Source organism: Phaenicophaeus curvirostris, chromosome 3, assembly GCF_032191515.1.
Source record: "Phaenicophaeus curvirostris isolate KB17595 chromosome 3, BPBGC_Pcur_1.0, whole genome shotgun sequence".
NCBI lineage: Eukaryota > Metazoa > Chordata > Aves > Cuculiformes > Cuculidae > Phaenicophaeus > Phaenicophaeus curvirostris.
This window is the reverse complement of record NC_091394.1, coordinates 69,693,722-69,711,148: the sequence shown is the minus strand read 5'-3', so window position 1 is coordinate 69,711,148 and position 17,427 is coordinate 69,693,722. Positions and strand designations below refer to the sequence as shown.

At 37.7% G+C, this 17,427-nt stretch overlaps 1 protein-coding gene across 3 annotated transcripts in view; it reads left to right on the top strand.

Moving 5' to 3' along the window:
* Positions 1 to 17,427, top strand: part of SNX16 (sorting nexin 16) — a 29,916-nt gene extending 12,489 nt beyond the window's left edge. For 2 of the 3 annotated variants that reach the window (XM_069854280.1, XM_069854281.1), the window contains exons 4-8: positions 634 to 782; positions 6,302 to 6,371; positions 10,963 to 11,099; positions 14,915 to 15,031; positions 15,313 to 17,427. In XM_069854280.1, coding sequence (XP_069710381.1) covers positions 634 to 782; positions 6,302 to 6,371; positions 10,963 to 11,099; positions 14,915 to 15,031; positions 15,313 to 15,421 — 582 coding nt within the window. In that variant the 3' untranslated portion in view covers positions 15,422 to 17,427. The remainder of the gene's footprint in view (positions 1 to 633; positions 783 to 6,301; positions 6,372 to 10,962; positions 11,100 to 14,914; positions 15,032 to 15,312) is intronic. The other variant, XM_069854282.1, reaches the window with a different exon arrangement.

Sequence of the window (17,427 nt, the reverse complement as noted above, 5' to 3'; positions counted from 1 at the left end):
GTACACTCCATTACTATTTAAGTAACTCAAAAATAGCTTTGCATGTTAGCACTAGGGTTTGAGCCACATTCATGCTCTATTTTAATATTCCGGGTGCACAAGGAGCCACTCTTTACTAGAAGTATCTCCTGCCTGTGTTGTAATCAATTCTGTTAGTCCTGCCAAAACCAGACAAGTTGCAGAGTTGTAGGTCTGTAATGGGGTTTCATATGTTTTATTTATATAGTACTTATTTATTATTCCCGAGTGCTTTAGAAAAAACACCACTGAAATGCTTACTCATCTGATAGTGTTTACTTACATATGATTTTCTTATATTTACTGACTCAAAGGCATTAAACAGCAGACTCAGAAACATTAGGTAACAAAGCAAAACTTTTCATTCTTATTTTCATACAGGAAATTTGAGTGGTCATTTGATTGCAAAGGGCAACACAGAAAGTAACAACTGTATCCAAAGTTCTTGCTATGATTTGGACTATACTAACGGTTGAGACTTACCTTGTGCTTGAATTTGACAGTAGATGGAACAATCCTGTAATCTAGAGTAAAGTCAGTGCCTATGTCAAATTTAGTATTTCATCAAGACTTTCTTTCTTGGTTTTCTTCATTTGCTTTTGATTTTAATTTCAGCTAAAAGATATGTTTCCGGGTTTTCGGTTGGCCCTTCCACCAAAGCGCTGGTTCAAGGATAATTATAATCCTGACTTCTTGGAAGATCGACAGTTGGGGCTACAAGCATTTCTTCAGAACCTGGTAGCTCACAAAGATATTGCTAACTGGTACGTGATTAAACTTTGCCTGTGGATTGGGATTCTTTTTGTGTTCAAAGCTTCTACTTTCTAGCAGTGTATCTTTGAGCAACATACTAAGGGATTTGATGAATGCCCATGTTGTGCATTTGGTCATTGTGTGAATAACTTGTTGTCCTGTGACTTAATCCCACCTTAACGTAAGCAAAAAAGGGGAATTGCAGTATTTGAATTGTACGTCGTCAACTACTAACTAGCTTTAGTCATTAATACAGATTTTCTGTTTACTCATAAAAGAGTACTTCTGTGTGCTGAATGCAGAATTGGTATATTGTTAATTCATATTGAGATTAAATTAATATTTCATAATGGAAAATACCTGTTCTATGTGGTAGGTTCTTTAGAAGTGTATTAAACTAAAGGTTTTTAACTTGCATGAAATGACAGTAATAGAAGTACCTTTATGGAGTGCTTTATATAAGTAAATGTAAATCACAAATCAAAAAAGGCTCAAGAGTTATCTAAAAAACATAATGTACATAAGCAATAAAGTTTAGAAGCCTCTTAGAACAATATCTTTTTGCATACAAAGTGGAAGATTATTCCAAAGCTGGGAGGTGAGTAGAACATAATTTTAGCAAATGAAATGTAAAATCATTTTAATATAGGTCAAAAGAGAATTTTAGTAAGCGAGTTGCTATAGGCAGAGCAGTTTTTTTTCTAGAAACCTTTTCTAACACCAGAAATAAAGTTGTGAGGTCGCTGACCAGAGAATTTTTGAGGAATGTACCTGAGGAACTGTCTTCGTCTGCAGCTTCATGAAAATCAGAGTAAGAAGTTCTCTAGAGCAAACAGCGTTCCCTCAAGAATTTTAAAGCTAGTAAAATGTAGAATTGCTGAGCTGCTCATATCTACTTTACCTGTTAATACATTTGGCAAATTTTTATAATGCATTTGACTGAGTCTGGGAGCTAGCAATTAGTAAGTCAGTCTAATTTTTGGAACTGCTTGTAATAAAAAAACTTGAAATGGTAAGCAGGCAAATAAAAATAATACTTAGGAAAGCAACAGTGGAGTTTGCAGAGAGAAATTTATCTTTTAAGAAGTTATGAGGGAGGTCGTTTAAAATAGTTGAAAGGCAAGAGGAAAAGGATTGATGGAAATTCAGGGTTATTACATATGGAATGGTGGATCACAGATCTGAACACTGGTATTCGGAGTATCTGGAAGTTATCTGGAGAAGGGAATGAACAATAAGATCGTGAACTACTGTAGAAGGATCCTGAGGCACTGGGTGACTAACTCTTGCCATGAAGTGCAAAATGACAGTACATATATACAGAATCTTAAACTCAATTGTATTTTACAACCTGGAAAACAGCTATTGGTATTGAGAGTTTACTGAATCAGTTCAGTATTTGGCGGTAGTCAAAAAGTTACATTGAAATTGTTGAAGAGGAACTTGAAATTAAAAAAAAATATTGCCATGGGAATCTGAATTGCACTTCCACATAGTTTGGTGCTAAAATGCAGCATTCTGTTTCAAAAGATGGTCCGCTAGAAGTACAGAGAAGGCAAGCAAGAACAGTTGAAGCTACAGACAAACTTCCATGCAAGAAGAGTTCTGTTCTCTTTAGTCTGTCGTCTTGGGAAAGGGCTGGCTAAACAGGGCATATGAAATCATACAGTGGATAGGGAAGCTGAGTAAAGAATGTTAATATTTTGGATGATTCATAGTCATCTCTCAGTACATCACACTGAGTTGTGAAGCTTTGTTGTGACATGTCAGAGACAGAAAGCTTAAATGGTTCCAGAAAGAAACTGGGATCAACCTGTGAGTTTCTGTCATCACTATTAAGCATGATCATGCAGGTGAAATATGTGGCTGAGAAGTTTAAGGACTTCCTGATTATTAAATTACACAATAATAGTTGTCCAAAAAAAATGCAAAAAGGAATTAGTCTCTAAATATCACTTATGTTATGCCGCAAGAAACTGACTAGTGAGCTGGATGGATTTTTAATCTGCTTGCATAGAAGTGAAGGCTTTAAGCTTTGTGGTGTTGCAGCTAGTTTGTTAATTCAGCTAGTTTGTTTGTGTTTTGATGATGGTCCATCCAAATTGGAGAAAACACCTTTTTTTCATAATTTAAGGCAGAAAATCCTCAAAACACAACTTTTAGACTGCATTGCTCAATAAAGGGAATTTACATGTTTGTGGAATCAGTTTGTATTTTTGGTTAAGGAACAAGTAGTCAACTGAAATGTAGTTTGGAGAACTCTGATATTGGCTGTGTAAGGCTCTGCATGAAGATACAAGTTTTTAAACAAACTTTATAACCTATTGGCACAACTTACGTTCGAATATTTGGATCTGTGGAAGGTCTGAATTCCTCAGGAAATGATTAAAACTAAGACGACTTGATCCATCTGATTTTTTTACCCATTTATCAGTGAACAGAAGTTACTATTAATAGAAATTAATATTTGCACCTTACATGAGCCGTGGTGAGCATCTGACCCTGCATCCTCCTTAAGAGCTCACCATTTACTTGTACAGTTTTGCAAATAAGTCAAACTGCTTGGGTTGCTCCAAAACAAAATGAGCTTTTTCTTTTGGTAGAGAAGTCTTTTGTTTCTCCTGGTGCACTGTATCGTCATTGAGACGTATTGATAGTGGGAAATATGCTCTTCAGGAATAGGAGACCTCATTTGGTACACTGTTTTTTTAACAAAAATAGATTCACAAAGTAGTTTAAAGGTAAAATGTAGGATAGCATAGAGGTAACTAAAATTAGAGTCCGGCTTATGGATTTCTTCTCATATTTTGCCTTGTATTGAAGATTCAGTGAAAGATCAAATTCAGGTCCACCCACAGAGTTTAATGTGTTCAGGAAAGTTGCATATAACCCATGAAGCGGGAGAAAGAAGTTTAACCTGTTAAACAGAAGTGTCATTTGGCTTTATATAAGTGACACGGCTCTCCTTTGCCTCCACCCTATATCAGAAGCAGCTTTAAAGGCAGGAACTGAGAGTCTTGCCAGGGATCTCATGGGTGGCACTACCCCTTGCTGCCCTTCTTAATGCTGATGTATGCTGGCATTGCTGCCTCTCTTGAGAAGGATGTCAGCTAGCATAGGAAGCAATCTGTTGCATGATGTAGAAGATTTCTGTGATACTTTTAAGGCAGGATTTTATCTTATTTTTTGAATAAAAGAAGTGTAATGCATAGAGGGGAGAACAGAGGCAAAGCAGACTCGGAGTACAGCTAGGCTGCAAATGAATGTTTATGCCCTCAGGTGTCTATTTTAGATAAACGATGTTTTCAGTGAGTTGTGGTTTTCAGTTTCTTGACCTCCTTATGTAAAATAATAAATCTACAGCTTTCAATCTCAAGAAGTTTTGAAAACTGTTTTGAAAGACTGTTTTCTGTCAGCAGATGTAGAGAAAACAAATAAATGTGTTTGACTAAGTAGATGTTGTGGTAAGTAGATGTTGTATGCAGATTGGATGATTTTGCCATTTGTTTTTCTGGATATTTCTTTTTTCACTCATAAGCATTACTGCATGCTATGTCATTTTAATGTTACCCATTATCATAATAAAACTAGCAACATATAGAAAAATACTTTTAAAGTATGTTTGAACTGAGCTATGTGAATAAGGATGGAGATATTGAAGAAAAGTTGTAAGCACAAGTGTTTCCACATAATGAATTCTTACGCTTTAGACGTATGCGAGTTCATTCAGCATCTTTATGAAAAGAACAATTCAACCGTTAACAAAATGGATTCAGGCATCATGTTGGAAAAGGGTCACTTCAAACAGATTAAACTGCTTGGAGAGGAAAAAAACAACTTGCTCTTCTCCTTGTAAATGTACTTTCATGTGCCTGAATAACTTCTCATTTGATTTGAGTTTATATTTCCTAATAACTAATTACTTGTTACCATTTCTCATTTTCTGTGCTGATCAAGTGATAATCTTGGTTTAAGTACCAAGATTTTTTTTTATTATTTGAGTATGTGGAAGGAGGTGTTTTACAGGTGTACAGGTTTAGGCCGTGGCTTGCACAGATCATGGGTTGATTAATGTTAAACAGCTGAGACAGCTTGAAAAAGGAAGGTTTTATCAATTTTGTCACAGATTATGTGGGAAAAGGAATGATCATGGTTGTAGGAGAATTTTTTTTCAGCCTGGTGTAGAGGCTGATGAGGTGAAAGTGGATAAAATGCAAGAATTTTCACCAACCATTAGCCCAAGAAGACCACCTTTATCTTCACTTGTGCAATAGGCTTTTGGAAACAGGCATACAAAAATCCAAGAGCATATTTTACTCTTCAAGATATTATAAATATTTTTCAGAGCCTCTTGAAAGTGATGGTTCAATCAATGATCATTGTTAGCTGAAGAAATTCCTCTCCTCATTTTGCTTGCCTGAAGCTATTGGATTACATCAGTAGCTGGGTAAAGGTTTCCTTTCTTGTGTTTGTACTTTTGCATCTAACTCAAATATAGAGACTGAATGGAAGACAGAAAATGGCTTCCTTTTGCCCTCACCTTCCCACAGGACTTAGGTGGAAGGAAGAGATAGGAAATTATTTGGACTCATATCTTCCATTTTTGTGGATTCATTGCAGTAGGAGATGATTTAAAGATTTATAGTCGTTAGTGCATTACTACTTGCTAATTAATTGTGAATACAGTAGCCTGATTGGAGGTTATATGGAGAAGAATGAACACAACAGCAGGAAAGTCTTAGGTGGATGAAGGGACTTGATTTGAGATACTGGAGAATTCTGTGAAAAGCAATCTAAATTCGGAAGATAGAATAAGCAAGGTGCTCAAAATACTGCATAGTAAACCACATACTTCCTTCTTCTGGCCTTCACAAAATGATGCATGGAGGAGGGGGAGTAACAACTGCTGTGGAATTTTACACAATTTTAAGTTGAATACATTAGTTTGAGATGTGTGTTTAGAGGTGATGTGTAGTACATCAATGCATGTTAACCTTGTCACTTCTTGTATGATGTATTATGTACTGTAGATATGAAAATTTATATCCTGTATGTTGGTGGATTATGATATTACCAAAATAGTGACACATAAGCATGCTTCAGCACCCATGCTTAGTCCTGCGTATATTTCCCAAAGGGATCTGTGTAGGAATACTTTTCCTGATGAAAAAAAAAAATATTAAAGATAGATTAAAAATATTTCAAACTACTTCTATACCAAAGTGATAAACTTGTCAATTGTCATTTAGCAACAAATTCTATGAATATTTGAATAATCACGTTCTGAATTTATTTACTTTGTTTGAAATCCAAGTGTATTTGTGCAACTTCTCAAGTCACAGTTAAGTACTGTCCCTGGTTAACACATACAACTGAGACTTAATAGTCTGTTAACATTATTTTAAATGGTTTGGAGTAAATTTGAGCATAGATGTTTGCGTCTCTTAAAGAAATAATGCCCCTGTATCATCATATTTAAGTATTGTCGCTTTTCTGTATGCCAAGTAATTCATTCTGTTGTTTGGTATAGCCTTGCAGTCAGAGAATTTCTTTGTCTGGATGATCCTCCGGGTCCTTTTGACAGTCTAGAAGAGAGCAGGGTAAGTGCTATGTAATATGATAAAAGCAGTATGCAGAAGGCAGTATTTGTTTTTAGAATATTGTAAGATTTGCTGAGTCTGCTGAGTGATATGGAATGAAATGTTTTTATTTCTATGTTCTTTCACAAAAATTTGCAAATTATGTATTTCTAAAACTGACAAACTGACACAATCTTATTGGTGCACATTGATAATCCTTGAGTGCTGTACGTGATCCCTATCCCAAGATATAATCTCTTCCTTTTTGCCTTTTATGGCAAGTGGATGAAATTTGTTTTTAGGGCAACTAGTTACATAAGGCTGCTACTGAATATAACAAGAGGTTTTGTAGGTTTGTGTCCAACACGTTGTTACAATACATATACCTTAAACTTCAGATTTTGTGGTAAAATGTTCTTGCTGTGGAAGGTAATGAAAGGATTAATTCTGACCACCAAAAATAGTGCTCTTCCAGATAACTGAGTAGTGTTAACTAGTGTTGTAAGACAGCAGCCTTTCACGATGCATATGAGCGCATTGAACAGATGTATGCTGCAGCCTATTTTATTTCAAGTATGTTTCACTGGCATGCAAAGCTACATCAAGTCTGTTTAGAATGGCTCGTCTTGGTTTTCTGGCTTTACAGACTAACAGTACATTTTGCAATTGTACATTTGTTGTTAGTAGTGTAGACATTAAGGATGTTAAAGTGATGCTCTTTCAACTAAATTTATATTTACCACTTCAGTTTGCATGTAAGTGGGATTGCCCTGGCTCTTGTTAAATTACTGAAAAGTTATGTGAAAAATTACTGCTAAATTATCTGAGTGATGTGAGTTATTTTGTGTTAAGAGCTCATAACTTCAATTCAGTCATTTTTATCATAGATATATAAATTGATGGAAATTAATAAAAATTACAGGTATTATTTAAGATAATGAAGAAGGCACTGAAATTTCAAGAGATATTTTCATCATGCATACTGTGGTGAAGTCTAAGGGTTATTCTTACACCATAGGATTTTAGGCAAACTATTAAAAGAGCTGTGCTGTTGCAGTTTCAGCTGTTAACAATTTCTATAAAATTGTCACACATCTGTCAAAATTCTGGTCTCTGAGGGATACCCCACTTTATTACAGAATGGCTGAAGTTGAAAGGGGCGGTTTGAGATCACCTAGCTGAACTCTCAGACAGGGTCAGATATTGCGGATTGCCCAGGATCATATCCAGTCAGCCTTTGAATGTTCTACGAAGGAGACATCACAACCTCACTTCGCAGCCTGCCCCAGCCTTCGATCACAGTCATAGTGAAAGTGTTTTCATGTGTTTGGGTTGAATTTTCTGAGTTTTAATTTGAGCCCATTGTCTCTTGTCCTGTCAGTGGGCGCTGTTGAGAAGAGTCAGGCTCCATTTTCTTCATTCCCTTCCATTGAGTATTTATACCCATTGATAAGATTACCCCACGCCTTCTTTTCTCCAGCCTGAAGTCACAGCGCTCTCATCCTGTTATCACATGGAAGATGCTCAGGTCCCTTAGTTATCTTTGATTATGGTCTTTGAATCATAAGCCCTGGAGTCCTGGTGTACAACAAGCTGGAGACCAGGCAGCTTCCTCAGCTTTCATAGGTGCAACCTGTCAGCCTCCCGTGAACTTAATGTATAAAATTTAAGTTTTCCCTGGCCTGATCCTCTTCCAATGAGGTTAAGTGTGTCTTGCCCTTCCTTGTCTCTTCCTCTGGTTGCGGAGGTCTGGGATTCCTGCAGGTCAGTCTTGCCTGCCAAGACAGGCAAAGACAGTATCAAGTACGTTATGTTTTCAGTGTGCTTTGTCACAAGTTCCCTTGCTCCATTCAGCAGCAGGTCCGTGATTTCCCTAGTCATCTTCTTGCTGATTATGTACTTGTATAATAGAATCCTTTCATGTTTCCTTTCACCATGCCTTGCCAGATTCAGCTCCAGGTTTGCCTTCACTTTCTTAACTCTGTCCCTGTAGACCAGACAGCAGCTCTGTACTTCTCCTGAGTCTCCTCTCCATGCGTCCACTGCTAGTATACTTTCTTTTTATGTCTGAGTTCAGTTAGGAGTTCCTTGCATAGGCCTCCTGCAACCTTTGCTTGATATCCTACTTGTTGGAATGGACCTTTCTTGAGCTTTGGAGGTAATGAATCTTGAATATCAGGTATGGGCTGCTTTTCCTTTCAGGATGGTTTCCCATAGATTCTTTCTTCCAAGCAGATTTCTGAAGAGATTAAAATCTGCTCACCCAAAATCCACAGTTATGGTCCTGCTTTTTGCCCTGGTCCTGCCTGCTAGCATCCTGAACCTCTGCATACCAGAGAGCATCTATATCCATCCTTGCCTTTTTTAACAATGCCCAGCTACAGGACAGGTGCTGGAGTTCATTTTAAAATGAATCAACGTGTAAATGAATCACTCAATTTCTGTTTCACCTTTCTCGTGTTACTTTTGTCATATCAAAGCACTGCAAAAAAAAAAAAAATCTTGCTGTTTTCCTGATAAAGGAAAATATGGATATCCTTTTTGTTTTATGTCTGTTGTGTTTTTCCAGTTCAAGAAGGACTTGCCAAAACATAGTTAGCTTTTTGGGAGGGGTACAGGGAGTCTGCCCATTAAAAATCAATTGGGAGTTACAGAAATCTAATCACAGAAGTGTGGACTGAATAGTCACCAAAGCAAATTTTTTGTCATATCCATGGTAATTGTTTCCACAGGTCCTTTTTCCAGACATCTGTGTTTCATGATCCATTGAAAAAGAAAGCAAAGCTCTCTTCAGCTGGCTTAGTTCTGTTGTCCTTTCAGAATTTACAGGGAAAGTTTGACCTATGTGGGTATTAGAGCTGTACTGGACTCAGGTGTTCAGCTCCTCAGGGTGCAAGATGTCTTGTTAGACACTATTCCCTGATAGGTCTTCCTTAACTTCAGTTCACCTTTTTGCTATTATATCCTTCAGATTATGTTGTTTTCTTATTCATTTGTGAACAGTGACTTCCTTTCCTTGGGCAGCTGATAACAGAGATTACAGCTAGAGATATGTTTTTTCAGAAAGTCTTTTTTTGTTTCTCATATAGAACAATCAAACAGTTCACAAAAACCCATGGAATATTTTTAGGTATTCTGTGAATAGGGCAACTTGCATGTGCATAAATCGTAAAGGTAGAAATAATAGAACTTAGTTATATTCCTAAGGAAATAATTGCCAGTTTTCAGTCAAGGCACCAGCAACCCTGAACAGTTTTACAAAATACACTACAATTCACTTAACTGCCTTGGGTGAAAGAGGATGACTGAATAACTAGAATGGTAGTTAAAGCAATCGCTAAAAATGCTGTGTGAAGAATGAATTGCATGACACGGCTTCTCAGCTCTAGTAAATGTGAATAAAGCTGTGACTTAACTATGATTGGTCTTCAGCGTCTGTCAATCAAGATAAATTTCCTATTTGGGTCAATAAAATAAATTATAACTTAGTGCAAAAAGAAAAGTCAAAACAGTTATTGGATTGAAAAACACTGCATTTGTTTGAATTGTATAATTGTAAGATGAGTCAGCTTGAATTAAAACAAAATATAGTAGCTTTTTCATGTCTGTAGCCCATTTTAAAAATTCAGGAAAACAGTGTCTTGTGAGCGTTGCTTTTAACTGAGTTTATATCAATGCTCATATTCAGTGGATTCTGTGAATTAGCAGTTAGCTGTATGTAATGCTAAGCCAAGAAAGCCTCCTATATGGGTTTCTTATTTAGCAAGAACATGTAAATTATGAAGTCAGTATTGCGCATTACTGTTGCTAGACATGCTCTTCCCAGGAGTACATCAGCAGCCTCTGTGCTGACACTTCTGTTGCTTCCTGCATTCACTGGATATTTCATTTTACATTGACTTTTCACATTAAGTTTTGAGACTGCTCACTGTCAAACTCATTAGGTGTACTGTGTGTACACATCCCACTGAGCAGAGTAGCACAATGTCCATATTATGGCTGAGTAGTTACTGTTCTTAGCTTTTTCAGAATGTTTTTGTGTTGGTCTTTTGACTGTGATGATTGTCCTGTTTGTAACAGCTACTGGGTACAAGAGCTGCACAACTTTGCCTTTGTCCTGGGTAAGGCAAGTGCATATGCTTTATCTAAATTTTCCTAGTATCTTGGGAATAATTAGATACTTCAAAATTCACATGCAAATCATGTGAAAGCAAAGCTTATGTGAGGGGGAAAGGAGGTAGGGAGTTAGCTAATGTTCTACATAGGCAAAACCAATCAAAATTAGGGACTTCTGTGTCAAAGGAGAGAAGCCTCTTTCTAAAGTCTCTTGCAAGACAAAAACTGATGTGATAAAGTATTTGTGCTGCAATTTAGCATAATAAATTCGTTGTTCAAAGTGAAGCAGCTTTTGTTTTATTAAGGACAGAACATTTTAAAATAATGTTTTTTAAACATACTTTTTTAACATGTATTTTTTTAATAGATCTCTTTAGGGTAATTAATACAAAGAAAAGCACCTACAATTCTGTTGGATTGATACTTCTAAAAGAAAAAAATCAATAAGGCAGTCCACTGAAGTAAAATGGAAAATGTTATTAAATTTGTCTTATAGGCTTTCTGTGAAACTCTGGAGGAAACAAATTACCGTCTACAAAAAGAACTGCTTGAAAAACAAAGGGAGGTTGAATCACTGAAGAAATTGTTGAGTGAAAAGCAACTTCATATAGACACTATTGAAAGAAGAATTAGGTATGTAGAAATTTTATGGGCCTTGTTTCCATGAAGGTATTTTCTCTATATAGTCACAAGCACCAGTTTCAAATGTATTCTTGGAAACAATTTTCCCCACATAACCCCATACAAAGCGCTATTACCAGTAGACTCTTTCTCATATGCTGGCTAGCAAACTGTTGTTTAGAACAAATCAGCGAGTGTGTTGTCCCATCTTCTTTCCATCTAAAGTAACTGGGATTGTTTCCTAATCCTTTTAGTCCTGCAAAGATAAGGCAGAGATTCCATACTGCTTTTGAAGTGGTGGATATGTGAAATGCCCTGCTAGAGATGAAAGCGTTGCGTTGACTTGTAAAGTTCTACTACCAAGCTTTGACAGAGCATAGTGATCAAACAATTATGCATCTGTATTAGTGTCTTTAATTTTGTTGTGAATTTTCTGGAACTATGCTGCAGATAGACTTAAATGGACAATCTCTAGTGCTATTTAAATGCTAAGGAAAAGAATGGTGGAGTTTTATAGTAGAACTTTATGGTGCCTGTCTGCTAAATTTTGTAGTAGGCCCAAGGGAGGTGAAGTTGGGCCATTCAGTGTCCTGATAAACCTGCTGAGTCAGTCATTGCGGGGTTTCCTTAGCAAAGGAGTAAATTCCCATGGTCCCTTTAGCAGTTATTTTAATAACTGCTTGGGTTGTTGAGTCTAGCATATCCAGGTTGACTAACAGGTCCCATCTTTGTATACAGAGTTTAAGTAAGCTACTTTTGGAAAAGGACTTAAACTGAATTGTTATGACTTATTGAAATACCTGATCTGAGTACCATATTCAGTTTGTCACTTACTCCTGAAGGCAAGTGATTACATTAGAAAGAAGATTTCACTCTTTGAAAAGAAAGTTTTGACTTAACTGCTGCTTTAAATAGTGAAATAGCCAATAAAAATTAAATCACTTGTATTTGGCTAAAATATCATGACAGGAAATTCTGTGTGACTAAAAATAAAATAAGAAAGCTTGAATAACAAGGGATTTTTTTTTTTTTTTTAGCGGTAACCTTGAAGATAGAGGTGGTTTTAAATACACAAACACCCTACCAGTTTCCCAGACATTTAAAATTATTGAAAGTCAGCCAAGTAGAAGCTGAAGTCTTGATAGAAAATAACTCCTGTGGTTTTCAGTTATAAAAGTTAAACAAGGTCACAGGTTTACTTGGTAAGAAATTCAACTTCTCTGGTGGGACTCGAACCCAGAAGAAACGGGTCTGCCTTTGGCCGTGTTGAAGTGACATTTTAATCATAGAATCATAGAACCACCAGGTTGGAAGAGACCCACCGGGATCATCGAGTCCAACCATTCCTATCAAACACTAAACCATGCCCCTTAGCACCTCGTCCACCCGTCCCTTAAACACTTCCAGGGAACGTAACTCAACCACCTCCCTGGGCAGCCTCTTCCAATGCCCAATGACCCTTTCTGTGAAGAATTTTTTCCTAATGTCCAGCCTAAATCTCCCCTGGCGGAGCTTGAGGCCATTCCCTCTTGTCCTGTCCCCTGTCACTTGGGAGAAGAGGCCAGCACCCTCCTCTCTACAACCTCCTTTCAGGTAGTTATAGAGAGCAATGAAGTCTCCCCTCAGCCTCCTCTTCTCCAGGCTAAACAACCCCAACTCTCTCAGCCGCTCCTCGTAAGACCTGCTCTCCAGCCCCCTCACCAGCTTTGTTGCTCTTCTCTGGACTCGCTCCAGAGCCTCAACATCCTTCTTGTGGTGAGGGGCCCAGAACTGAACACAGGATTCGAGGAGCGGTCTCACCAGTGCCAAGTACAGAGGGAGAATAACCTCCTTGGACCTGCTGGCCACACTGTTTCTGATACAAGCCAAGATGCCATTGGCCTTCTTGGCCACCTGGGCACACTGCTGGCTCATGTGCAGTCGGCTGGCAACCAACACCCCCAGGTCCCTCTCCTCCAGGCAGCTTTCTAGACAGACTTCTCCTAGTCTGTAGCACTGCACAGGGTTGTTGTGCCCCAAGTGCAGGACCCAGCATTTGGCCTTGTTAAACCTCATGCCTTTGGACTCAGCCCAGCGGTCCAGCCTGTTCAGATCCCTTTGCAGAGCCTCCCTACCCTCCAGCAGATCGACACTTCCACCCAGCTTAGTGTCGTCCGCAAACTTGCTAAGGGTGCACTCGATGCCTTCATCGAGGTCATTGATAAAGACATTGAACAGGGCTGGACCCAGCACTGAGCCCTGGGGAACCCCACTTGTCACTGGCCTCCAGCTGGATTTCACACCATTTACCACCAATCTGATGGCCCAACAAGAATTAAGCATCTTCTGCCTCTACACTTTAAAGACCAAGTACCTAAAATGTGATGTAGGAGAGGGGACAATTGGACAAGGCATCAGACTTGTAGGCCTTTACATATCATGCTGGGTTTGGCCCAGACATGGGGCAGTAGTCATGTTATAGAACACTGCCAAGGTATTGGCCAAGAATGTCAGTGGTATCCTGGAGTGCATTAAGGAGAGTGTGACCAGCAGTTCGAGGGATGTCATCCCTCCCTTCTACTCTGCCCTAGTGAGGCTGTGCCTGGAGTCCTGTATCCATGTCTGGGCTCCCCAGTTCAAGAAAGACAAGGAACTGCTCAAAAGAGTCCAGTGGGGGACCACCAAGATGATGAAGGGATTAGAGCATCTCTTTTGAGGAGAGGCTGAGAGACCTGGGTCTGTTTAGCCTGGAGAAGAGAAGACTGAGAGGGGCTCTTATCAATGCTTACAATTATATAAGGGGTGAGTGTCAAGAGGATGGGGCCAGATTCTTTTCAGTGGTGCCCAGCAACAAGACAAGGAGCAGTGAACAGACTGGAGCACAGAAAATTCCACCTTTACTCTGAGGTTAACAGAGCACTGGAACAGGCTATCCAGAGAGGATATGAAGTCTCCTTCTCTGGAGATATCCAAAACCCACCTGGATGTGCTTTTGCACAGCCTGCTGTAGGTGGACTTGCTTTAGCAGTGGGATTGGACCAGATGATCTTCAGAGGTCAGATCTTCCAACCCCTACCGCTCTGTGATTACTTGAATTGTATGCAGTAAAATAAAACTATGGAAACAGTACTAGTTGAAAGTAAATTTTAAAGGGAGGGAAATACAGCAGTGTCACTGTCAACACAAAATTGCTCACAAGCTTTCCTCCCCAGTTCAGGTGGCAGCTTTCAACACTAAACTGATATATGTTTTCCATGCAGAGAAATACTTTGGAAATTTTTTTTTTTAATTTTACATGACCATATTCTGAGCTGTTGCCAGGGTAGTTGGACTGCCAGCTTGTGTTGCTGTTAAGAAAAAAAAAATTACCTGTCTCTAATTAATGGGAAAATGTATTTGAAACGTAATATGTGACTCTAAAGTTACAATGAGAAACTTGGGAAAATGTTGGAATCTTTTTATCATCCTGCCCATCTTCATTCTGACTATGTTCAGGATATAATCCTTCTGCCATTTATGCAAGATGTGTGTGGCTTAGATCATCTGCTTGTGATTTCTTACCTGAAGTCAAAATTGCTACTCTGAGACTTGAATTTTGTAAAGCTATGAAATTGTGATGCAACCAGATGATTAAATTTAGTTTAGGAATAAGCAGCTGTGGCAAATGAACTATTTAAATGGCTATCTACTGCAAGGCCTGCATCTCTGTAGTAATAAAAGAAATGGGTCATGTAGGAGTGAGATTGATAGGTTCTTAGAAACTGCAAAGTTTAAAATGAAAGAAAAAACCCTTCAATGCTGAATTTTCACCAAATGGATTGGTTGTACTTTGTTTTTATTTGTTGTAGGGATTTATCTTTAGGAAAAATGACTCGACAAATGTCAGGAGAAGGAAGCGAGTGCAGTGGTGAGGTGGAGTCTTCTGCAGCAGAAGCAGACCAGGGTACCCTGGGTGAGGACAGCTGGTAAATACTATTTTACTTACATGTTATATTTTAGTTTTTCTTAAAGTATGTTTTTAACTGCTTGGCTTTGTAAGAATACTGCACGGCTGAGGAATTCAGCATTTTATTGCACCTCTCTAGCTATCTCATGTTTCTTTAAACCCTAAGGTTAGATAATTTTAGATTTGGAATAAGCGATAAGTTGAACAAGCTTTAAATGTTTTGTGGATTGCAGGCATAAAATGACTACAGAGAATCCTATTAGTTTCCATTTGACAAAGCTTATTGATCTCTTGTTGCAGCTCAGATAGAGAGAACCATGAAGCATGCTGGAGTGGCCCTTTGGCTGAAAATTCTGTACCGGAAATTGAAGTTGCTGAAGTAGCGTATACCGCTGATGAAGAGCAATAGGTAGCTGCTGCTACCTCTGAAAGGTTCAAGCTTGGGACAAGGCATAGAATAGCTGTGAAGAATTTACAGCAAAGAGCAAGACTGCACATATTGAATGTTTACATAAGTCCTTAGAATTTATTAATGTAAGAAAAATACCCAGTGCTGCTTCAATTTCAGTTTTTATCTTGCCTGTATATATTTAATATATTGAAGTCTAATAAGGGCTAAAATCAGCTAAAATTTAGATAGTGTACATACACAATTTGACTGACTTTCCTAGCGGAGTGATGAAAGCTTCATATTAAAACACCAAACATATCTAATGAGCATGTCATATGTTGCACTGATGTGACACATTTGATATGTTCTTGTGTTTTCTATTTGTGTTATTGTATTCTTATAGCCATAAATGCTTGTTGCAGTAAAAATGGACTCATGTTTCATACGAGTGTAGAATGTGTTGGTTTTAAATTCTAAAGTTGAAGAATATTTCTCTGGAAATTTTAATGCAATGCAATAGGAAAACTTACAGTACTGAGAGAAAAGTACTTATGACATGGAATTGTAGTTGGACATTTTAAAAAAAACAATGGTCATTTTTGCTGAACAAACTAATATGAGACCCCAAAACACTGTGTATTTCATCCCAAGATAGCATGCTGTAATACTCTTTGTTCGGTAATGCTGCTTTGAAAATCTGGGATACCTTTGCTATACACCCACGTAACAATAGAATTGGTGAGTTTGCCTTTTACTTGGAACACTACCTCTTACCATCTAGCTAATGCATTCATGTTTGTTTAAAAATATTCCAGATTATATGGAGGTTATTGAAAGACTTGTAAAGAAGCCATATTATTTCCTGCACAGTTCATAACTAGATTGAATCTAGTTGCAATGTATTTTTGTTTCAATATAGTGTACACATGGGGATGTTGCTACATGTGTACTATAGCCTGTTTTTCAAAATGTATTAAGACAGGAAATGCACTTTATAATTAAGACTCCATTGTGCCAAGTTCTGTTGGCTAATTGGTTGAGAAAGGGGAGTTGCAGGGAGAGGATTATGCAGTGCCTTTTTGTATTTTACTTGTTCATTACTGCAGAATTTTGTTACAGTGCTCTGGGTCAGCTCTGTGGAATCTTTGATACAGCTTGTTTCTGTTCTTCACTTATTTAATGAAAGTGCCTTGTTTTGTTCTGCTTTTCCAACAGGAAGAATGCTGTTTTGTTTTAATCTTTTTTTTTGCCCTATCCCACCCACATTGTTGTATAATGTTGTCAATATGCAGTGTCTTTGTGCTGGAGTTATCAAAGGGAGCTTTGTACTGTGCATACAGTGGCCTTTGTGCAGAACTGCATAAACCTTCCTGATGAAATAAAACTATGGGCAAGACACCTGTCTTTTCTCTGTTGTAGAAAAAATGTTCAATGCCTTATTTAGTAGAGGGATAAAAATTTAGAAAGATAAATTACTTATCTCAGTTATTTCCTACAGTTACTCAACTTTTGATCTGAGTTTTGTTTGTCTTTGTACCAAAAATTGTCTGCATGAAAACAAATTTGTATGCTGTAGCAGGGCACCAGAAAACTTGCTGTACTTCTGTTGAAGATAAGAAAAAATTAATTCCTTTATTATTTTAATATTCTACATGAGTCCTCATAGATATTGAGTGAACTCAATAAAGTTTTGATGCCTTGTTGAAAATATACATGTAATCTTTTGTCAGATGTCACTTATATATTTGAAAAGAAGGTTGAACTGTGTACATTAAAGTGTAAGTTTTGCAACTATAAATGTTTTTAAACTCTAGAAAAGGTGCTTGGGTCATACATGCTAGGAAGTTCTCAATACTTCAGGTAAATCTGCAAATCTGGTCACTAAAGAAAGCATAACGTAATTTACAGTTCAGTCATGAGAGGGCAAAGGAGTAGAAATTTTGTTGCGCTCTGTCTTTAAGTTTTATATAAAAGATATTTTGCTGACCCAGAGGAGTGAGAATCACATGAATAAACATTTTTGT